The sequence below is a fragment of the Notamacropus eugenii genome, chromosome 3 (genome assembly GCF_028372415.1).
Source record: "Notamacropus eugenii isolate mMacEug1 chromosome 3, mMacEug1.pri_v2, whole genome shotgun sequence".
In the NCBI taxonomy this organism is placed as follows: domain Eukaryota; kingdom Metazoa; phylum Chordata; class Mammalia; order Diprotodontia; family Macropodidae; genus Notamacropus; species Notamacropus eugenii.
The window spans coordinates 159,069,749-159,095,365 of record NC_092874.1 but is presented as its reverse complement, the minus strand read 5'-3'; the positions used below and the strand labels follow the sequence as shown (position 1 = coordinate 159,095,365).

The following is a 25,617-nucleotide window of genomic DNA, read 5'->3' as shown; positions in this document are numbered from 1 at the left end:
AAAGCAATTCAGATGTTCAATGAAAGCTTGCTGACTAATTGATAGACAGACTGGTTCCTCTCATTTCAGTTATTCTCAGTCCCAAACCAGGGCTACTATTGTTTTTCTGTCAATATTCCATCATTGCCAAAATATGAATCCTGAAAATCATAGTTAGATTTCCACAAACTCACGCTAAGAGTTATAAATCAAATATTTCCAAAGCTACCAGGACTAAATTTACAATTTGCTATTCCAAATATTTTCATTAGCAATGACTCATGTTATTGTAGAAATTTGAATGGGATTTGTTTTTTAAGAATATTTTTTCATGGGTTTACAATTTCAGAGTTAAAGGTGGCATTAAATGTATTTTAGCATAACCCCCTCATTTTACAGATAAGGAAACTGAGACCAGAGAGATTAAATACCTTGACTAATTGGGGTCTTGGAGGTGGGAATTGGCAAATCCAGAATGTGACCTTAGGTCCTGAGGTTCCATACCTAGTATTCTTTGCCATATTATCTTAAAAATTTAATAATTATTTTTATGACACTTTTGCTTTTATTTTCAGATTAGATCATCAACATAAATTTTCCTTCAGATCTTAATTATCTACTAACATCCATAATCACATTTTTTTTTCTTAAAATAGCAGAAGAAATTATTCTTGGTATAAATAAATTTCAAGTACTTCAACACAATTAAATTATTTATCAGACTGCAGTGAATGAATGAATCAACAAATGAATTAAAAGCATCTATTAATCATTATGTGCCAAGCACTGTGCTTACTTATGGAGATATAAATACAAATTTGAATTAATTCCATTACTACAGAAGTTTCCACTCTGATGAACTAGTGATGGCCAAGAAAGTGAGTTAGTCTCAGAAATCACAAGGACAGTTAGAAGAATAATAGTTCAGTTAAATGACAAAACTTATTGGGGATAATGGTTTTAATGATTTTTATTATAGTTCTCAGGCAAAAGGTGGAAAGTGGGATAGGGATTGGAGGGGTGTGCTGGAGCGTGCTCTAGATTATTTCTTGAGAGCCAATTGTATCTTTTTCAGTGTGAGTATATCTTGGAAATTGGTAAAAGTTACAGATCAAGGTTTGATTTATTATTTTGTTGGTTGTCTAATCTTAATAAAATGATGGAGAAATGAAAACAATGTAGATTAAATGTACATGTGGGCATATTCACATATACATGTATGTATATGTGTGTGTGAGTGTTAATATGTGTATTTGGAGATCCAGTTTTTAAACATTTACCAGTACATGCTTAGATGGCAGGGTGGACCTTGGCCAGCAAGAAGATGAGGTTTCATGATTTCAGGAAGTTAAGAACTCAGTGACTTACCTCCTTCTTGGCCTGGTCTCTGTGTGTCTGGTGAAAGGGGAGAGCAGAAGCAAGGTGGGAGAAGGGAGGGGTAGAAATGACAGGGCACAAAATGTCTAGTGTGAAGATGACTTTGTATGGTCCCGTAAGGACCTGAGAATATTTAATTAATTTCAGAACTCCTAATGTAATATGAAGGGAACCTTTTGATTTTTATATTCTAGATGTCCTCCAGAATAATATTATATGCAGTTTTTAAACTAGCATCAAAAAAGAAAAGAAATCAGAAATATAGAATCATATTACTTAGATTATGTGAACTGACCAGAAAAAATTTTAAAGCATTTTCAAGTGCTAAGTTTTATTCCAATATCAATTAATACTTGGAGGGTCATTTGTACAAGGTGTTCAGATGTCTGCATCATTAGATTTTGCTTTGACATTTTGGAAATCGACATATGTAATATCTTTATTATTAAGAAAGACTTTGTTCATTATATATTTTTGCAGTCATTCTTTTCCTTAAGAAAAGCAGCCTAACCTTTAATAACAGAAAAATTCTCTTTCCAAGAGAAAAAGAGCAAGAAGAAATAAATGTACTTTATTATTGTTAATCAAGTAAGAGTTAAATCAACTAAGGCTTCTTTTCACATTGTAAAATATTTTTTTCCAACTCCAGTAATGAACCACAGGCCTTGCAAGTCACACCTTCTTCATAAGATGCTAGCTGTAGCATTCTGTTGTCATGCAGGCTTTCACATCAAAGCAACCAAGGGAACACAAAGCTATTCATTTTAAAAATTGCAAGTAATTGACTTGGGCAGAGAAACCAATAACCTTGATGTTTTAATTTCCCTAGCCTGCACCTCTCCCAAATTGTAGACCTCCTATCCATACCAACTAATAAGCTGTCAGCAGCTGATTCAAAGACAAAACCCACCTCAAAATAAGCTAAAGGGAAACTGGATGGGGGGAGGGAAGGGGAATGATGAAATTCATATTCCTACTCTTTTGCCAATCTTTCCTCTGTTTCTAAATTAAATGTTAGAAAATAAGCCCTTTATACGAACTGTTTCCCTAGAAATACCTTAAAATAAACATCAAATTTGCATCCGCCACCAAAAGAAATCCTTATGTTCTTTCCCTCCCAGTACCCATTGCTAATTTATTTGAGTTCAGGGCAATTCCAGGGATTAACAGCCAGCTAGTGTTAATTGTGCCTGACTGCACTATAGGCCATCAATTCTGAACAGCTAGTCATTTAGCTCCAGGAAATGCCTTGTGCCACATTCATTACTGCTTAATTATTCCCTGTCCCAAGCATCTTCCTGGCCTGTCTCTTTTGCTGCATTTAACCCCCGGTAGGGGGTTTGTAAAAAGGAGTGTCTTTTGAAATTGAAATTAATGTTCCACACAGCTACCAAAGAGACCCCCCTCCTTAACTTCTCTCCGTTTTGTTGCACTCCATCCTCAAAATATGAACTTGGAAGCATCACGTGGAACCCTGAATTTCCACTCAGCAACAAAATAGCTATAGTACAATAGAATCTCAGATTCAGAGTCACTGGAATTTTTTACATGCATTTATGTGGTATGTTCATTTCCTTTAGTTCTGCACCTTTGTTAGCCTAAACTTCAGTCTAAATAAGAAGGTTTTTTTAAAGGAAAAAAATTATGAATGTTAAGTTTAAAATAGTTTAAATAACTGAAACAAAGGCAGACAAGAGTATTCAGCGTTCTCTATATTTTTCCTCTAAGATAACTTAGTCCTATTCAAGATAATACGTTTCCCATTACTGAGCAATTTTTGGTATTTCAATGTTAACTAACAGCTATTTAATTTTAGTATTGTAACTGAAACTGCTGTCCATTCAATCTCCAACTGGCATAAAAGCCCCAACCAGAGAGCCTACCAAAGAGTTGTAAAAGAAACAATGAAAGCAACTGATATACTCAGCAATCTAATTTCTTCCAGTAGAAATAATTTATAATTACCTTGAAGAATTCTACCTTATTTTTTAGCTTTGGAGGCATTATACATACGCAAATATATCTGGTACATACATGTATTTACTTGTATATGCATATATATGTATTTGTGTGTATATGTTTGAAGGGGAAGGAAGGGAGAGAGGTGGATGGGGAGGGAGGGAAGGGTGTGTGTGTGTGTGTGTGTGTGTGTGTGTGTGTGTGTGTGTGTGTGTGTGTGAGAGAGAGAGAGAGTAATTACAGCAGTATGTAGTACCTTGAAGTATTTTGTTTCCTTTACATAGCTACTTACTTTAGGACTTTTTCCAGTCATTTCTCATCAATTTTAAAACATTTCATTTACTTTTACAGGTGAAGGTGATACTACACCTACGATAGTCAATTTAGACCGTAAGTAATATTCATATAAGCACTTAATTTGTACATAATATATACATACACATTCACTTGTATTTCCTTTGTGCCTGTATCAGGATCTTTCATAATATGCTTAAGTTTTCTTCCTAAGATTTTTATTATTGTCAATGATTCAAAAATGCTTTAATTTTATCTAACAGGGAGATAATAATATCCCTTTAAAATGTACTTTTAAACTTTATTGGAGGATCATTATATGTGTATGTTAGGGGCAGGAAAAGAGAGGCTGACAAAACAGATTGTGTAAAGTAAGTATTATTTGATTTCGGATCTATGTTTTTATATTTTAATTTGAATGAGAACTAGAATGTAAGCTTCATGAGGGCTAGCATCTTAGTTTATATCTCCCACTAGAGATATAAACTAATGCAACTAGTATAATATTCTTGACATAATTGCAATTTAATATACACTTGTTGAGTTGATGTAACTGTTAGGATAACCAAACTTATGGAAATTTGACTTCATGGAGGCATGAGAAAAAATAATTTAAAAATTATTCAGTTGCCATACTTCCCTCATGTTCATAATATTATCCTTCCCTGTTTCCCACTTTATTCAAGATTAGTTAAATCATTTTTAAAGGGTCTACTAAGCACCAAGCTCAGTTAAGCTACTGAAAGCTTTTATATGTTTATACCTTCCTTCGAAGGAGGTAGAAGGATTATTTCAATTTCACAAATCAAGTAAGTCATACCAAAGTACATGGGAAACTAATATAAATACTTGAGTCACTGGATATGTATGATAAACATAAAAATAACAATGAATATGGAGGGCAGCTAGAAACAGCAGAGGGTAGGGTAAAAGCTAACACAGTTTTAGATTTTTACCACATAAATGCATTAGGAATACAAATTGTAAGCTCCTTGAGGTCAGGAATTGTCTTTTGTCTCATTTTGTATCCCCCCTGCTTAGTACAGTGCTTAGCAGACAGTAGGCAGTTAATAAATGTTTACTGAATTGAACTTTTAAATGTTCACCCTTCAATATCAGAATCTTAGAGTTGAAAGCTAACCTAATGCTACATTATGAGAATTTATCACATTATGGAAAAAAAAAAAACTAAAGAATTATTAAATGAATCATTCTGTTATACTCTTGAGAAATATTCTGTGCTTTTCATCTTATGAAGGAGATGATGCTCTTTTGCAAGTTATTTCTGTTGGGTTTCAACCCAATGATTAATGGTTGAAAGTAATTTAACTGATTTAATCTCTTTCCAATGTAACACCTCCTTAGATATTTAAAGATAAAAGCATGCCTCTCTTAATTTCTTCCTCTTACCCAGGATGAAATGCCCAGTTCCTTTAAGCAGTCATCAAGTGATATTGTTTCTGGTCTCGTCATCATCTTTGTCTCTGTCCTCTGGAAATGCTTCATTTTGTCACTGTTCTTTATTATGTATCATGCCCCAAACTGAACCCAGTGCTCCAGTGATCAACCACTGGAATCAAAACACTTGTTCTTTTCAAAATTTAAGAAAAAACTCCCTCAAAGGCAGTTATTTTACTATGTTCCTGTTCAGTCATTCAGTTGTGTCTAATGCTCTTCTTGACCTTTTTGGAGCATAGCACGGCAGGGCTTTTTATTCTCCAATATCTCTCGAGATCTGTCAAGTTCATGTTCATTATTTCTGTGACGCTGTCTATCCACCTCATCCTCTTTTGGTTTAGCCTTTGATCTTTTCCAACCTCAGGGTCTTTCCCCACAAGTCCCATCCTTTAGTTATGTGACCAAAGTAATTAAGCTTCAGTTTCAGTATTTTACCTTTCCAGTGAATAGCATGAATTAACTTCTTTAATTATTGACCAATTTGATCCCCTTACTGGCCAAAGGACTTTCAAAAATTTTCTCCAGAGAGCAATTTGGAACTATGCCCAAAGGGCTACAAAAATGTGCATACCCTTTGACCCAGCAATATCGCTACTAGGACTATATCCCCAAGAGATCATAAAAATGGGAAAGGGTCCCACATGTACAAAAATATTTATAGCAGCACTCTATGTAGTTGCCAAAAACTGGAAGTCAAGGGGATGTCCATCAATTGGGGAATGGCTGAATAAATTATGGTATATGAATGTAATGGAGTACTATTGTGCCATAAGAAATGATGAACAAGAAGACTTCAGAGAGGCCTGGAAGGACTTATATGACCTGATGCTGAGTGAAAGGAGCAGAACCAGGAGAACTTTATGCACAGCAACAACCACAGTGTGTGAGAGTTTTTTCTGGTAGACTTAGATTTTTGTAATAACACAAGAACTTCTTACCAAAAAAAAAAAAATCCCAATGGAGGATCTCAAGGCAAAATGCCTGCCACACTCAGAGAGAGAAATATGGAAGTCACTCACATATTGTAGCAGATCATGTTTGTGTATGTGTATGTGTTTGTGTATCATGTTCTGATTTGTTATACGATTTCTTTCATTTATCTTAGTCTGACTACATAGCATGACTATAGTGAAAATATACTCAATAGGAAAGTATATGTAGAATCTATACAGAATTGTATGCAGTCGTGGGGAGGGAGGGGGGGAGTGGGGGGTAGGTGGGGGGGATAAAATCACAATTGTATGGCAGTGATTGTTAAACATTACAAAATAAAAAAAAAAAAAAAAGAAAAAAAAGAAAAAAAAAATTTCTCCAGAGTACCACAATTCAAACGATTTGATTTTGTGGCACTAAGCTTTCATTATAGTCCAACTCTTATGGCCACATAATACTACTGGAAAAACCATAGCGTTGACTCTGTGGACCTTTGTCAGCAGGTGATATTTCTGCTTTTTAGTATGTTGTCCAGATTTAATTCCAAGGAGTAAGGGTCTTTTAGTTTCATGGCTATAGTCACCATCTTCAATGATCTTTGAGCCCAAGAATATAAAATGTGATGCTATTTCCGTTTCTTCTCCCTCTATTTGTCAGGAAATGACGCAACCAGGTGCCAAGATCTTAGGTTTTTTGGATGATAAGCTTCAAGCCAGCTTTTCTTGCTTCACATATCACTGATGACTAGCTTGCAGAAAACCTTGCTGGCACATGAAATGAATGCATTTGTTCAGTAATGTGAATATTCCTTTGCATTGCCCTCCTTAGGATTGGGGCATAAACTAATATTTTCTAATCTAGCGGCCACTGTAACACTTTAATAGCATCACCTTTTAGGACTTTAAATAGCTCAGCTGGAATTCTATCACCTCCATGAACCTTCCTGTTAGCGATGCTTCCTAAGGTCCTCCTGATTTCATTCTCCAGCATGTCTGACTCTAAATCAGGAGTGACATGATAATGGTTATTAATGATGTTAAGATCATTCTTGTATTAGTCTTTTGTATATTTTTTCTACCTCTTCTTAATCTTTTTCTGCTTCTCTGAAGTCCCTATCATTTTGTTTTCTTTTTTAATACTCATTTTTGCACAAACCCTTCTCTTGATATCTAATTTTCTTGAAGGAATCTTTTGTCTTTCCCCATTCCATTTTTTCTTCTATTTCTTTGCATTGTTCATTTAGGAAAGCCCCCTTATCTCTCTTTGCTGTTCTCTGGAATCCTTCATTCAGTTGGGTACATCTTTCCCTTTCTCCTTTACTTTTTCTTTCCATCTTTGCCCGGTTATTTCTAAAGCCTCATCAGACCCATTTGACTTTCTTGCTCTTCTTTTTCCTTGGAATGATTTTTTGTCGTTATTGCTGTTGCTGCCTCCTGTATAATATTACCATCCTCTGTCCATAGCTCTTCAATCACTCTGTCTACCAGATCTAATCCCTTAAATTTATTCATCACCTCCACTTTATACTCATAAGAGATATTATTTAGGTTGTACCTATATTATCTGATGGTTTTCCCTATTTTCTTCAATTTAAGTCTGAATTTTGCAATAAGAAGCCCATAATATGAGCTGCAGTAAGCTGCATGTCTTGTTTTAACTGACAGTATAGAGCTTTTCCACCTCCCTCTGACTGCAAAATATGTAATCAGTCTGATTTAGGTAGACCATTTGGTGATGTACATGTATAGAGGAGTCATTTGGGTTATTGAACAGGAGTGTTTGCTATAACAAACAGATTCTCTTGACAAAACTCTATTAGTGTCTGCCCTGCTTCATTTTATACGCCAAGGTCAAACTTGCCTGTTATTCCAATTATCTTTTGATTTTCTGCTTTAACGTTCTAATCCCCTATGATGAATGTGACATTTCTTTTTTTGGTATTATTTTTCTAGAAGATGTTGTAAATATTCATAGAATGGATCAACTTTGGCCTCTTTGGCATCAGTGGTTGGAGTATAAACTTATCTTACTGTTTAATGAATTAAACCATGTTGAATGGTTTGCCATGGATTTAGATATTATTCTGTCATTTTTGAGATTATACCCCAGTACTGCTTTTCTCCCCCTTATATTGACTATGAGGTCTACTCCATTTCTTCTAAGGGAATCATGCCCATAGTTGTATATGTAATAATCACCTGAATTAAGTCCACCTATTACCATATATTTAAGTTCACTGACTCCTAAGATGTCAATGTTTAATCTTTTCACCCCATGTGTCACCATGTCCAACCTACTTTGATTCACAGATCTTCTATTCCAGGTTCCTATGCCATACTGATCTTTAATCTCAGCTGAGCTTCCTTTCAGCTTTGACCCACCTGCTTCATTAGTATTGAAACTACTTGTAGTTACCCTCCACTCTTCCCCAGTAATGTGTTGAACACCTTGTGACCTGAGGGGCTCATCTTCCAATGTCATTTCTTTTATCTTCTTAGTACAGTCTATGGGGTTTTCTTGGAAAAGATACTGGAGTGGTTTGTCATTTCCTTCTCCAGTGAATCACCTTTTATCAGAACTTTCCACTATGACCCATTCATCTTGGGTAACCCTGCAGGGTAGGACTCATAGTTTCATTGAGATATGCAAGCTGTCTACCATGAGAAGGCAGCAATCAAGGGGTGTCTTATTATATCTCTAGAGAAATGAATTTATAATCATTTAATTATCAATCATATTTAAAATAAATCTTTGGGAGTTTATACTTGTGGAAGCCAGCATGATATAGAAGAGGGGACACTGACTTGGAATCAGGACAGTGCTGGGTTCATAGCTTGTCTCAGATAATCATTAGATGTGTTAGCCTAAGCAGGTGACTTAACCTTTCTCTGCTTCCTTTTTCTCTTTTGTAAAATGAGTGGGTAGGGCTCTATGACGACCGAGACCCTTTCCAAATCTATATCTATCATGCTATAAAATTCTGGTAGACCTTGAATTTAGAGCAAATTGTAAAAGAATAAACACTTATGGCAACTGCAGCAGAATGAGGCTTGAGCGATAAACTGGCTTTTCAAACCTTTTGCCCTCTCCTAGACCATGCATAATAGTGAAAGGAGAAGGACAATGTAGAACTCTTGATTGTTTGGGAATGAGTTTCTTGGTACCATGAGTCATCATTCATGAACCCTCCATCTGGCATTGACCTATTTGCTTTGGAATTGTAGGATTAGTTGCTGCTAATCTGCACAATCTAAACACTTTTTTTTTTGGCAAACAGATTTTCCCAAAGCTGTCCTAAAGAAATGGACAGAATAACTCATTTTCCTTCCCCAACAAAAGGGACATCTGTCCCACAGTCCCAGAATTAGTCTCATCAGCAATGTTCCTAGCCCTGGAGCCACCAAAAACTATTCTTCATTAATGAAATCTATCTAGAGTTTATCTGATGTGTTCTCAACTTGGGGTTCATAATTTGTTTTTTAAACATTTTGGTAACTATTGCAATATAATTTTCCTCCTTTGTAATCCCATGTATTTGATTTTATTCATTTAAAAACATTATTGCATGTGGTGATAAGGTATTGTTTTACTGTTAACAGTAGATTTCTGTTATGTAGATTATAGGTCACAATTTGGTAAATAGCATATTTAAATAGAAAAAAATACATTCTCAGTTTTAAGCAATGAATTCACAAATGATACTTTGGAACATAACCTATGCACATATTTGTACTTCATACATGTATATTGTTTTTTAATGCTATATTTGGGACTGTTTTTAGATCCTGTCATTTCCTGTGCAAAAACAAAACAGTTACGAGTAGTAAATGGAATCCCAACACAAACAAATGTGGGATGGATGGTTAGTTTGAAATACAGGTAATTATTATATTTCAGACAGAATGCCTAAACATGTATTGAGTTTATTAATTTTAAAGTTTTTTCTAACTTTTATTTCTGCTATGTATAAGCATACATAAAATACATACATGTATATATGCATGCGAAGAATAGCTGTCTCCTGTATGTATGTATGTGTGTATATGAATATATGCATATATATACATGTATATGCAAACACTTATGTATTCTCAATATAGAACCTTTCATATAAATGATCTACAGAATTCTTCATTCTTGAGTATATCAGTTTTGTTGCTGTAAATTCATTTATGGCAGATATCAAATCCAGAATTTAGAATATTTTTCTTTTAGGGATTTATCTTTAGAAAATGAATAGTATAATGTGATTCTGTTGCAGGCTAATCTTATAAAGGAAAATGAGTGGAGAAACTATTGTGTTCGTATCTTTATAACATTTTATATATATATATATATATATATATATATATATATATATATATATGTCAAACTGGTTGAGAAAAAAACTAGCCATCAGAATCTAATATTGGAAATTAGAAGGAGGGGGAACTGTATATACTTTGCAATTTTCCAGGGAAGATATATTTTTAGTTCCAGACTACATTTTTAAAATTATTCATTTAATTCCATTAAGCAATATTTATTAAAAGCCCAATATAAACAAGGCACTGGGCTAGATGTGGAGATATAAAAGACATAATGAAAAACAGTCATTGTATTATATATTGTCTCTACAATAATTAAATAAAAAGAACCACCAACAATGAGCATTTTACACTTTACAATTATAATGAATGAACAAAACTGTCTCTGAAGAACAGAGAAAATGTGCATTCATTCCCTTTTTAAATTTTTTTACAGAATTATGTGGGAAAAATTTGACATTTATTGTAAGAATAGATTAATATGTTGGCTAGTGCTGAATCACTTTCCTCCTTTCTCCTCCAAGGTAGGGGAAGAAAATGGAAACATTTGGAAATGATGGTGCTGTAAAAGAAAAAAATATCAACAATTTTTTAAATCCTTATAAACATCCTCTGCCCTCAAGGAACTAACATTCTACTGGTTGCTACCATAGATTACACACAGGACTAAATAAAGCATTCTTGGAAGTTCCACACTCATTTTTATTTCATTTTTATGTTTTATTATATAAATTCTTGTTCCTCATTTTAGTATATTTTATTTAGGTTGCATTGTGTGTTCCAACTATACGATATGTACATACATATGTACATCATGATTATATATATGTTATATGGCAGAAGCTTTGGAGGAAATAATGCAATTATAGATAAGCATAATGAAATTAGAAAATTATGTAATACGTAATATTGAAGATAAAGACTAATTCTGCTATCCAGAAATGTCTATATAGAAATAAGCAAAGTCTGAAGTGATTGGTGGTTGAGTGCAAACTCACCTCAACCCTTCTTATCCGACCAGCCCTAGATCATACTCCATAGTCCATCGTGCATCCACCCAAGTACTAGGAGGCACCCTGTCTTCTCCCCCTTTTCATCTGGCTTTCCACGTCTTCTGCTGAACTGAGAGTAGTAAACATATCAGTGTTCTCATTCCTATTGGAAAGAGGGTGACAATTTACTGTTTTTCGTATGTGCTTTAATAAATGTGTGTTGAAATCAAACTTGTTATGTTGCTTGTTACATTTTCTTATTGCTTTCCTCACAGAAATAAGCATATCTGTGGAGGTTCATTAATAAAGGAAAGCTGGGTCTTAACTGCAAGACAATGTTTCCCTTCTCGGTAAGATATCTATGAAATCAACTGTTAATTTAGAATAATTTTGATTTTGTTAGTTTTGTTTTGTTGTTAATTCCATTCATGTATATTTATTGTTTAGAGATTTAAATCAAGGAGACAGTACATGATTTTACTACTCTTATTTATATTTTAATCTACAGACTTTGCTCTTAGCCTCATTTCATTTGACATCTGTAAACCTGCAAATGCATTATCCTTGAAACAAATTCCTATGAAAATCAGACTCAGGAAAGGGAAAGACACAGCATATTATATGCCTTAAGAAATCTTCCACCTCAACTAGTTCATAATAGACAGGATTCTTTTTCTTTTTTCTTTTAAAGTTGTAAACATCTTTGTCAGCATTTTATTTTTACTGTGAATTGAAATATATCAAAATTATGTATTCCTTGATTTTTTTTAGGCATGTTTAAATTGGTGGAGGTCAGCCATGATGAGGAAAGTTCTTAGACTAATGTATATCTGAAACTCTTCTGAAATAGCTGCTTGAACCATTGAGGGGTTCAGTGACGTGTCTAGTTACAGAGTCAGATTGTGTCGGAGGTGGGGATTTGAACCCATTGTTTCTAACGATGCAGAATTAGCACTTCCAGGTCCACTTTGGTGCATATTGGCATATCCCCTAACACCTAGAAGATAAGATATAGAGCTGGAAAAAACCTTACCTATAATTTTGTGCCAGCTCCTAATTTTACAGAAGTGGGAGCTAAAACCCAGAGAGGAATTCTGACTAGACATAAGTTAAGTGATGGAGTTTGAATTTAAATTTCGGTGTTCCTTTCACTACACTGCAGACTATGGGGATTTGTAGGAAACATATACTTTAAGCTACTTTATGGATCATCTGTCTAAATGTGCTTAATCAGAATTTTCACCTATAAATGTATTACCTTCCATACTGTTATGTTGTAGACTACAGACATTTTGAATTGCCTTTGATTTTCACTATATTATGAAAATAGACCAAGTAGAATTCACACATATAAAGTAAAAGCTTAACCACCAACGTCATACTAAAATTGTATATTACATTTCAATATTTTATTTAGAACTAAAGATTTAAAAGACTATGAAGCGTGGCTTGGAATTCATGATGTTCATGGAAGAGGAGAAGAGAAACACAAGCAAATTCGAAATATCTCTCAATTAGTGTATGGACCTGAAGGATCAGACCTGGTTTTACTAAAGCTTGCAAAGTTAGTACTTAAAATTTGAAGATTATTTTTTTCTTAACTTAGAAAGAAGTTGATGGGTCATAATGTAATCTATACCTTTGCCTTCCTCTGTGGTAAAACTTCTTCTAAAAATGTTGAATAAAATGCAGTGTGTTGACTTTTTTTTCCAGACCTGCAGTACTGGATGACTTTGTGGGTACAATTGATTTACCTAATTACGGATGCACAATTCCTGAAAAGACTACTTGTAATGTATACGGATGGGGATACACTGGATGTAAGATTTTTTCAATTTTCAACTAAAATGTTATTTTTCTTATTTAAATAAGACTTCTATTTAAATATTATATTACTTCTCTACATATAACTCTGATTTTATTGTTTTTTATTTAAGTAATCAACTTTGATGGTCTCCTTCGTGTAGCACACTTGTTTATCATGGGAAATGAGAAATGCAGTCAGTATCACCAAGGGAAGATCACTCTAAATGAGTCTGAAATCTGTGCTGGGACTGAAAAAATAGGAACAGGACCATGCGAGGTAAAAAGATCTATAAATCTAGAATGTACAATAGGAATTATATTCTACAGTATATTCCCTTAGTATTTTTCTCATATTAAAAAACAAAAAGTTTGCACTAAATATACTATATTATTATACCAGAATAATCCATTTCATTTCATTAAAGGAAACCATAAAAACATGATATTATAAATCTGAATTTCAAAGGGAAGTTCCATAGGATATAAGGATGACTGAATGGCATTTCTACAGGTTTGGCAGTGCTATGATATGTTGTGATTATAAGGTATGGAAGGCTCTGTGCAATGGTGTTATTCAGAGTAATTGTTTGCATACAGTGCATACCATCCTGTTAGAGGATATAATTAATTTCAATTTGTTTGTATGGAATTAAGAATAAATGCTTGTGTATGACCTCATATGACTGTAATAGACTGTATTAAATTACAAAGAATTATCTAAAATAATACTTTTTGCTATGTATGTCCTTTTCCTAGGGAGATTATGGTGGACCACTGGTTTGTGAACAACATAAAATGAGAATGGTCATTGGCGTTATTGTACCTGGTCGTGGTTGTGCCATTCCAAACCGCCCTGGGATTTTTGTTCGAGTAGCTTATTATGCAAAGTGGATTCACAAAATCTTATTGACATATAAGGTACCTCAGTCATAGCTGAAATAAGTATGGCTGGAGCCTCCACCTCTATAGCTCCTCTTACAGAGCGCATGAAACTAAAATGTCACTTATAAAAATCCTAAAAAAAAAAACAAAACCCAAAACACCCTACTTGACTGTCAAGTTTATTAAGATACTCATTGATATTTATGAGTGTTTTCTGTCATTATGTCTGTCAGTGTTATTTTGTAAATGTTGAAGTGAATTATGGTATGTGCAAGTATAGTAACATATCTCCTGAAGATACTTGAATGGGATAAAAAAAAATTACAAAGTTATTATTGCTAGATGATAAAAGATTTTTAAGGAAACAGATCAATTAAATTCCCTATGCCACTTTCCAAGTTTAGTACCTTGATAATAAAACACAATTTAAAAATAATATTATGTCAATCTCATCACCATCACATATTATCCTCCATCTTTAATGAGTTCCTTTAAATTTAATTTCTTTCCATTATATCATTTAAGATAAGCATTCTCATTTTTTCTTTTCATACCCTCTAACACCCTCATGTGTGCATGTGCATGCACTTGTGCACATACACATACACACATACACAGAGTCATGGCATGTAGTTCATGGTCATCACCGTTTTGGAACCATGTAATTCTGGTCTCTTGTCAGGCAGTATAGCAGTTTCTGAAGATTAGAGAAGAGAGAAAACAGAAGAGTTCCAGAAATGAAAGAAATTAACTTAGCTTTTGTTACCATGACCAAAAGTTGATTGATGTCTCTGTAATCATAACCTACTGAAGATTAAGAAGGCCTATCTAGATATTTGCCAACTTGTAGCATGTTAGGTGCTTTGTTGGTGGTTTGGTTTCCTTTCACAGAGGAAGAGAATAAGCAACCATATAATCTTTCCCTACTCAATTTAAGTACATTTATTTATGCAAGTTACTTATATCTCTTTACCTAAATAATTTTTAGATTTTATATAGATCCATAAGAGGGGAAAGTTTATTTCTTTCACTAAAAAGATGCTCTAAATAAATTATTCCTTTTCTTACATTTAAACAATAAAACAAGTTAATTCTCCTAAAACTCATAGTGCCAGATGAGTACCAAGATTACCTTAAGAATTGTTATTGATTGAATTTGATTGCTAGCATTTTAATCATGTAGCTCAAATGTATAAGTAGCCCCTCAATCTGGACTTATTGAAGTTGGATGGAAAATCCCTCTCCCAGTCCAGTATGTCTTTGGAGATAAAATCATGGATTTCAAGGTAGAAGATCTTGGTTCAAATTTGTTTATGCCATTTATAATATGCATGTTAATGGGGACCCTCCATCTCTCTCTGAGTTCCAGTGCCTGATATGTAAAATAATGGAGTAGGATAAGCTGACCTCTTTGTCGCTCCGAACTCTGAGACTATGATCCCATAAAGGACAGACAATCTGTTTAGAGGAGGAAAGAACAAAATTATTTAGGAAGCCATCTTTAAAGATGAAACAGGATCATTCTAGTATGGCACTGCATCAAGTTCATTGTGAACTGATCTATTCAAAAGTTACAAGACGTTTTTGATAAAAAATTTTTACTTACTTTTTAATAAAGACCAACAATGTCTTTTAATCTGGCTATTCATCTATAGATTTTGTTTGGAACACAGCATCTGAGTTCTAGCTTATTAATTGCAATCTATTATGATGATAAGTAAAGTGGCAAGTTTCTCACAACAATCCAAATAATCCTCCAGATTTTGAGATCATTGGGAGCTACAGTTATTTTCTCATTTGGTTCTGGTAGGATATAGTCCCTTTGAAATTCTAATGCTCACTCTCTTTGTCTCTCTGTCTTTCTCTGTGCTTGTGTCTGTCTATATCAGTATCTTTTCCTTTGTTTCTTTGGCTCTGTTTTTCTGTCTCCCTCTTTCTCTGTCTTTGTGTGTGTGTGTGTGTTACTTTCTATGTATGTGTCTCTTTCTATGTATGTCTCTGTCTCTATCTCTTTTAAAACTTAGAACCACAACTGGGTCCCAGACAGCTTTTGCACTGTTTAATTTTTAACATAAACCTCTTTGAAAATATGTTGAACTTTTTGGGATGGCACCCAGTAAGAAAGAAAGAAACCTGGTTGTGAGATAACCTATTCAGTGAAGGATGCTAGAATTAGAGAAATGTGTTAGTTGAGATCCTCTGAGATAAGAACTAGCAGATTTAGTACTTTCAGTGAGTCATCTGTAAAGCAAGATGAATACATCTCAAATATCTTAGTTTGGCTTCATTCACTTTTATTGATCACCATTTTAGCCGGCAAAATAGAGTGTGTTGGAAAGAAGACATATATGAGTAAATGCAGTTCCTTAAGATAGTCATGGCCTCAGTGTCATTCTAGTTCACATACAAAAGACTTATTTTTAAAAAAGTTTTATACCATGTCTAGATACTTAAAAAAAAATCTTTTCCCTATATTTTTGGAAAAAAAATCATTTCACTATCAGTCATGCAATTCCCATAAATGGGAAAATGTATAGATAGGTAAAGCCAGATGTATCTAAAACATAAGACACAGCTCTGTCCCTTTAAAAATATGTATTCTTTATTCTCAAAAACTGAACCCTCACAAAATTGGAATTATTTGATACCTTGGTCTAATTCTTAGAAAAATTCCATTTGTTTTATTATGATCATGTGTAATCACATTGATAGTTTTTGGTAAAATACATAAAAATCTATTTTTGATTAATGCTCTTTTTTCTTGAATAAAGTATAACACTAATGAAATTTATCTATCTTCCTTGCAACTCTAAGATCTTTTTGAGAAAAAAGGAAATATCCAGGTAATTAGGATGAAACATTATTTTGAGCTATCAAGAAAGGTTTCATAGATTGAAAGAATTACAATTGATTTGTTTGTAAAAATGGGTATTTCTTAACTGATACGCTTGTAGTTATTCTGTTCTACTAAGAATGATGATAAAAAACCTAAAGTATGTTATTATTCTTCTGCTGGGCAGAAGGCATACAACCTTTTTATATACTTTTATTGGGGGGAAGTGTTATTATATGATGTGTAGGGATTTTTTTTTAACCTATTTCTGTGGCAGTGCCTCAGTAAAATGGTTTATATGGAGTCAGATCTCTATAACAGGCTAGGGCTTGCTATCCAAGTGTCCACGTGATTTTGAGATAGAAGGAGGAACATGAGACACTGGGGGGCAAGAAAAGAGAAGAATACTGATGTGATAGCAAAGTTGTATTTCACTTATTCCTGTGAATATTTCTTGTTGGTACCAATGGTACTGTACAAAGTGAATGTTGTAGCCACAGCTTTTTCTTTAAAAGGAACACTGTCAAGAAATGAAAACACTCTATGTTCAAAATTAGGGTTGCATCCAGTTTTTTCCCGATATTTCTGTGCAATTTACTTTTAGAGAAGGATCATTACATTCATGATGAAGAAATGATATGGCAAAGAGAGTATAGGACATGATATTAATATACAGCCTAATGACAGTATGCAACCAAAACCCCTCAGTAGGACTCTGTAGTTTTTTAAGGTAGCCATTTTGAAAATAAATCGTTCAGTATATTTTGTAAACAAACTTATTTGAGAAAAGGGAAGTTTCATCCAAAACAAACAACTCTTGTGCCTTTCTATGTATTTTTTCATGAGAGAGTCCAAAACCAAAGTTAATTTTCAATCTTTAAAAATGTATAACCCTTAGAATTTCATAAAGGAAATGTAAGCCATGAGAAACCTTTTGGCTACTATAAGTCTTGACAGTGTGCCTTTTAAATAGGCTTATTTCCATTTGCACAGAAAGTGTTTGTCTTTGAGAACCCATAAGTGGAATACTGTGGATGTTATGACCATTTGTCTTGCATGTAAATAGGAAAATAATAATGCTGCCTATTGAATGGGTGTAGCTGGAAGCTTACCCAAACAAGGGAACACTGTGGTTATGACTTGTATTATAAATTTTCTGTAATTAATGGCAACATTATTAGTTAATAAAAGTTATTTTTGTAACCTCGTTTATTATATTATTATAATTAATAATAAAATATTTTACCTAAATCTTTTATGTCTTTTATTTCAATCAATCACAGTATTTAGATATTTTGGTTTTAATTCTAGAAAGAAATCTCTTGAGGCTAAATTTTCACCTGGGATACAGACATTAATAAGCAGTATACTTTGCATACTTTGGAATTAGAAAGTAATATGATCTTTACCTAGACCTTCAATACAGAAATCTTACTATCTTATTCTCATTAGCACAATCTCTTGCCCTTGGGCAAGTCATTAACATTCTAGGTTTCAGTTTTTGAATGGGTGTATCTCACTCAAAGTGAGAATGTGGAAAGACCTTAGCTTGAAAGGGCCAGGGTCTCACGGTGCATCCTGGGCCATCTCCAGACCTCCTGATGAATATCAGGCCACTGGATCCAGATGGCTCAAGAGAAGAAAGTGAGGCTGGTGACCTTGCACAGGCCTCCCTCACTCAAATCAAAGTGAGCCGCAAGTCATCATCATCCTGATATCACCTTCGATAATGAAGGACAAACACGCAACAACAAATATGTAAATGATACATATGCTCCTTATTTCTCATGATTTTTGTGTTTTGGTTGAGATTTAAAAATTGTTGCCAAGGTTCTTGTAATAAATTGTCAACCACATTCCCATATAAAATACATAGGTAATTTTACTTTATAAATTTCTTAAAAGGTAAAATGAAAAAATAAAATAAAATATGATCTAAGTGAAAGTCATTTTTCTACAGTTTGGACATTAAAAAAAACCCACAGTTTAATTCATTTGAAGAACTAATTGCCTAAACTATAAGTTCCCAGCTATTTCAATGACAAGAAACTATTTCAATTTTAGATTATATCCTGAAAAAAAATAGTTTGTCATTTCAAATTTAAATTTTGATCAGAGGTGGCACATAACAATTTTGTTTAATTTTATATACTAATATATCTGAACTTAGTAGTATTTATTAGTAAAAAGGAGTTTATAATCTTACATTTGTCATTTTACAACTAACTAATTCACCTCAAAATCCAAAAGAAATTTACTGAAATGGATGGTTACTGCATTGTTTTTGGGACTGTCCTCCAGTGATATAGATTGAAACTCATCTATCCCTCTGGCTAAAGAAATATATCGTCCCAAAAGTTTGTTGCAGGGCATCTACCTGGTGTGCTAGAAATCTTACTTAACTTTTCCCAGCATTGCTGTCCATCGCTCCTCACTTTTGCCATGAATAGAAATATATGTATATAAATTTCCCAAAATTCTCTTTCTGGTTTTCTGAAGTTTCATTCCTTTCCAACCTCAGGTCCAAATCTCTAGTTCAAACTGTAGTACGTGATGATTTCAACAATGCATATCAGATGAGTCCTGAATACTTCTAGGAACCCTGTACTGTGTATGGTTTTGCCGTTTAGGTTTGTCCAGTGAGTTATATGTATGTGTGTGTATATTTACATATACATACACACACATATATGTATGTATAATATATATGTATGTATATATAATATACATATATAATACACACGTACATAGTTTTAGAAAAATCTATGCTACTTCATTTTTTCATCTCCTTAGTATAAAATTTCCTTCTCAGATCTATTTTGTTACTCTTCCATACCCATCCTTGCTTAATATACCTCAAAGAGATTGCTATTTCACATCTGCCAAACTCCCTAGAATATATAATTCAGTGTGAATCTCACCTTTCTGAGAGCTTGACCCATTCTCTTTTCTTTCATGTAAGGGATTCATTTGGTCACTCTTGTATTGGTTGGAATGTAATGGGGACTGACCAATGAGGGTCCTAGTCATCGGAGAACATACATTGTTCTGCCTACTGAATATTGATGTGGAGCCTTGGGGAGCCAGCTTCTGAAAATGTTTACTATTTATAATGGAAAGGTCCTATTTCCTTACTCACAGAATCCTATGGGCTTCCAAAAGCCAAAACAAGTAAAAATTATATGAACATAAGGTTAAAAATGTTTGTTCTAAATCTGTATATGTTAAGAGAGCACAAGTGACAGAGATAACTCACAGTTTCTGGTTCCTGGGAGTCTTTTACTTTCATTTGTGAGGTTTTCAAGAAGTTACTCTTGAGCATGGGGGATCTGTATCCAATCTGTCCTTGGCTCCTAATGCTGACACCACTGCCAGGTTGTTGTCCTGGGGGAGGGGAGGTGATGCTAGGATGCTGATGGGAAGATGAGAAGTCCAAAATCCTTTGGATCTTTTGATGCTCATAAGGTCCTCCTCTGAGAAAAGTAAAGGGGTAAGAAAAGAAACTAGAGATGAGACCTCTCCTCTTTTCACCATTCCCGACTCCACTAATTAGTTCCTTTTCAGAGAGTTTATTGGCATGTTGTACTCCATCTTCTTTATTGAATCCAGTTTTAACCAGTTTGATAATGTATAGATGATTGCTTGGTTATGGCCAAGGTTACTTGGCTTATTCAAATATTATACATCATTCCAGTTTGAAAAACTTTTGATACTTTATCTAAAGTTGACAGTTGACTGATTACTTGAAGATTTTATCTTTAATTACAGTGGAATGACTTGATTGAATAAATATGGATTGACCCTGACTTTGTACTTATGATTTTATTTTCCTGTTAGTTATTAATGATAACACCTGGCATTTACTTTAGGAATTTAAAGTTTTCAAACTTTACATTTACATTTACCCTGTGAAGTAGGAACAGATAACCTCCTTCTCCTTTTACAGATGAAGAAGCTGGGACTCAGAGGTTAGATGGTCATAGAACCGATAAGTATTAGAGGTGTAAAACCCCAGCACTCTTCTTACTTTAAGTCTAATGTTCTTTCCACTCTTGAACACTGATTGTATTATTTTAAATAACTGGACCCGGAGAATTGAAGAGTATAATACTAAAGTCCTGATCTTTTGAAATTTGGAAAAATCCAGAATGCTTTATGTCAGTATGACACTTTTGGTCAAAACTGTATATTAATGTGTTAGAATCATTTAAAAATGTCTCATAAACTCCTGTTAGTATTAAAATGCAATTTTCATGTATTTTTATTTTTAAAATATATATTATAGAAATTTTAGTGATGAATACTAATTAAATTCCAATATAATTTTATATTTTACTGACAATGTGAAAGGCTGCTCAGTATAGACTATGCTACAATTTACAATTTTGTTACATGTGAGCATCTCTTACTGAACATTGACTATTTTAGAGCTTTCTTTCATTTTGTTGCTTAAGTCTCAATTAGTGGAGATAGTTATTTTGGAATACTTTATTGGGCACACATAGACTATGCAGCTGGATAAGATAGGAAATGTGGAATTTAAAGTGTTAGTAAACTTATATGGTTGAGTGTGGGTATTCAAAAGAATTTTTAAAAGCAAAACTGTGCTTTTGGTTACTAAAGATGAGGGAGTTTAGTTTATGGAACCTAATATAGTTTAGATTACACTGGTTGAACATTTTCCCAGCTGGCTTTCTTTCCTGGAGAATTGATGTCATAACTCTGAAAGGAAAAAAAAAAGAAGTATCACACCAGCTCTTGCTAAAACATCATGCGTCAACACAAGGACACTCATGATTTATGTGCAAATGTGCCATCTGCTGTGCATTGAGGAATTGCACAATATTGTTGCCCAATAAATTGGTTAGTAGGATTCTTTTCTTTCTTTACTAAAAGAGAATACATTGGGAGGATGTTGTAATTTGTGGTGATAGAGAAGAGAGTTTAGACTTCACATTCATTTGACATGAATTTTGAAAAATTTAATAACACGTAGTTAACAACCATTTATTGATATTTTACTCCACAAGCAAATTTGGTGACCAGGTTGGTGTTGATTGAAATTCCAGAAATAAAACATTCTAGCCCAGATATTGTCACGGTTCTGTCCTGAGCCCTCTTCTCTCTTTAAGTGTGTTGCCTTTGTTCACTTCTATATTCAAGTATTATCTCTATGCAGATAATTTCCACATGTAAATATTCTTTCTTTCTGCTCCTGACCCACAGAATGACCTAAATGTTCCATAGAAACCTCAAACACAAGCTCCTCATATCTCAAATGTAACTCCTTACCCCTACATCCACTCCCACTCCATTTTTTGGACCAATTCCTTATTTCTATAAAGGTACCATTATCTTCTCAGTTCAAATTCATAACCTCAGAGTCATTCTACACTTTTCTGTCCCTCATTCACCAAATCCTAAACCACATCTTTTCAAATGTACCTTTATGACATTCTTTGAATATGTTTCCTTCTCTTCTCTCAGACAGACACAATCCCAGGTCAAGTCCTCACCACCTCTCACTTAGAATACTGTAATAGACTCCTATTTGGTATTCTTTCTCTAATTTCCAATCTGTTTTCCACATGGTGGTCAAAATAATCTTCCTTAGATACAGGCTGAAACATGTCCCTTAAATGGCTCCCAATTATTTATATAAGGATGCCTATTACTTAGCCTGACATTTAGGCTTTCCACAATTTGTTTCCCATTTACCCTTTCAGCCTCATTTCATAATACTCTCTTTCACGAATTTTATACTTCAAATCATCCTGGACTAATAGTTGTTCCCTAGACTTCACATCCCATCCCTTGTATTTCCACAAGCCATTCATCATACCTGGAAAGCACTCCAGCATCATCTCTGTCAAAATTCTTGTTGTCTAGAATCAATTGATGTGACACCTTCCACATGAAGACTTCCCTGATGCCCCCAGCTAGTACTTCCTATTTTTCAAGTTACCTTATATTTACTAACTTATGTATATAATGAGAATGTATGTTCCTGGAAGGCATAGTCTGTTTTATTTTATTTTTTGTGTTCCTAATATTGAAAAAAGCACTTTGCACACAGTAGATACTTCATAAATATTTGCATAATTAAAATGCATTTAAAATTGAAGGAACAGAGCCAAGAGGACAGAGTAGAGGGAGCAGGTGAAGTCTGTCAATATCTACCTTCAGAAAGCTTTAGAATAATGTCTCCAGTTGAATTCTGGAGAGGTATAGACAACAAAAGCGCACGGTGAGACATTTTTACAGACCAAGACAACTTGGGAGGTTGGAAAGACAGATCTGTGATTCTATGGTGGGGGCTTGGCAGCAACACCAGCCATAAGCCTAGGGGATTGGTAGTAAGAGAAGCAGCAGCAGCAGCTTCAGGAGCTCTCAAGTGAAGGATGGCAATGGGATTGGAAAACTGCAAAAAGAGATCATAGGTTACCCTGAACTGGCACTGGCTTTAGAACAGGGCACAGCTGGGTAATTCCATTGACTATTTTTACTTCTGGGTTACAGTTCCAGGGCAGAGGGGAGTGCTTTTGGTCCCAAGAGAGCAGGGGCCCTGAGGCACAAGGGATCAGAGGCCCCTTCTGAGTAAGTACCAGAGTACTTACATAGAAGCAGTGACCACACCATTTCCTGTATCACACCACTCTGGAAGCACTAAAAATTTGCAGAGTCCAGAATTAGGTCTGAAAACAGCAGTGCAAAAAAGCCTGGGACAGAGTTCTTCCAACTCCACCTCCAGAACAGAGCCAAATTTTAACAAAAAATTCAAAGTCAAGAAATAAGCTTGAAAAATGGGCAAAAATAAATCCCCCAAAGATAAAAATCTGCTATGGTGTCAAGGAAGATTAAGACACAAATTCAGAAGAAAACAAAAGAGCTATAAGCAGAGCCTCAGAGAAAAATATGACTCCTGGAAGAGGTAAAAAAATGATTTTCAGTATCAGGATGGTAGAGTGAAAATTATAAAAACAAATGAGAGCAAGGAAAAAAATATGAAAACATAATTAAAAACTTGGTAAAAGAGGCACAAAAAATACTTCAGAAAAAAACAAACTTCTGATGAAAATAAATCCTTAAAAACAGAATTAGCCAAATAGAAAATGAGTTACAAAAGTTCACCTAAGAAAATAATTCCTTAAGAATTATAATTGGGCCGTGAACATTAATGACTCCATAAGACATCAAGAAATAATAAAACAAAGTCAAAAACATGAAAAAAATGGAAGAAAATGTGAATTAGTAAAAAAAAAAAAATGACCTGAAAAATAAATCAAAAAAAGATAATTTATGATTATTGGCTGTCTAAAAGCCATGAGCAAAGAAAGGAATTTTAAAGGAAAACTGCCTTGATATCTAGAACTGAAGAGTGAAATAGAAGCAGAAAGAATCCACCAGTCAACTCCTGAAAGAGAAATTACCTGAAAGAGCTATGGATAAGGGAGGAAATTATGACCAAACAAACTGGGCCAAATTTATAAAACTATAACCCATTCTCCAAATGATAAATGGTCAATGGATATGGACAGCAAGTTTTCAGAAGGAGAAATATAAACTACAAGCATTTATATGAAAAAATGCTCTAAATGAATTGATTAGAGAAATGCAAATTAAAACAACACTGAGGTACCACCCATACCTATGAGATTAACATAACAGAACAGGAAAATGACGAATGTTGAAGAGGATGTGGAAAAATAGGGACAGTAATGCACTGTTGGTGGAGATGTGAACTGGTCCAATCATTCTGGAGACCAATTTAGAACTATGCTCAAAGGACTATAAAACTATGCATATAGTTTGACCCAGAAATTACTAGATCTGTATCCTAAGGAAATAAGAAAGAGTGAAAATATGTATATATATATATACAAAAATATTTATAGCAGCTCTTTTAGTAATGGCAAAGATTTGGAAAATGAAAGAATGACAATTAGGGAATGAATGAACATGTTGTGGCATGTGATTGTGATGGAATATTATTGTACTTTAAGAAATGATGAGCAGAATGACTGGAAAAACCTTAGAAGAATTACATGAACTAATACAAAATGAAGTGAACTGACCAGAATGATATTTTTTTTTTACTTTTTAACTAATATTTTATTTTTCCCAATTAGATTTATAAAGAATGTTTAACATTCATTTCAAAATATTAACTCCAAATTGTCTTCCTCTCACTCTCCCCACTTCCTCACTGAGAAAAGCAAGCAATTGATATAGGTTATATGTATACAGTCATGCAAAACATATTTCTATGTTTGAAAGAAAACAGACCAAAAAAAGAAAAAGAATTAATCCTTATAAAAAGTATGCTTTGATCTACATTCAGACTTCATCAGTTCCTTCTCTGGAGATGGGCTCTCTCTCTCTCTCTCTCTCTCTCTCTCTCTCTCTCTCTCTCTCTCTCTCTCTCTCTCTATATATATATATATATATATATATATGTATATATATATATATATGTACATATACATATACATATTATCATAAGTCCTTTGGCATTATCTTAGATCATCGAATTGCTGAGAATAGCTAATTCATTCCCAGCTGATCACTGTACAATATTGTTGTTACTATGTAGAACTGTCTCCTTGTTCTGCTTGTTTCACTTTTCATCAGTTCATATAAATTTTCCCAGTTTTTTTTTTTGAGAGCATCCTACTCGCTATTTCATATAGCAAAAGAGCATTCCATCACAATCATATATCACAGTTTGTTCAGCCATTCCTCGATTGATAGGCATCCCTTCAATTTTCATGTCTTTGCCACAAGTGAAAGAGCTGCT

At 33.9% G+C, this 25,617-nt stretch overlaps 1 protein-coding gene across 2 annotated transcripts in view; it reads left to right on the top strand.

Moving 5' to 3' along the window:
- The window catches only part of HGF (hepatocyte growth factor), a 98,559-nt gene extending 84,139 nt beyond the window's left edge, over positions 1–14,420 (top strand). For both annotated transcript variants that reach the window (XM_072653212.1, XM_072653211.1), the window contains exons 12-18: positions 3,667–3,705; positions 9,783–9,879; positions 11,575–11,649; positions 12,717–12,863; positions 13,013–13,119; positions 13,237–13,382; positions 13,862–14,420. In XM_072653212.1, coding sequence (XP_072509313.1) covers positions 3,667–3,705; positions 9,783–9,879; positions 11,575–11,649; positions 12,717–12,863; positions 13,013–13,119; positions 13,237–13,382; positions 13,862–14,038 — 788 coding nt within the window. In that variant the 3' untranslated portion in view covers positions 14,039–14,420. The remainder of the gene's footprint in view (positions 1–3,666; positions 3,706–9,782; positions 9,880–11,574; positions 11,650–12,716; positions 12,864–13,012; positions 13,120–13,236; positions 13,383–13,861) is intronic.
- Positions 14,421–25,617: the final 11,197 nt, after the last annotated feature.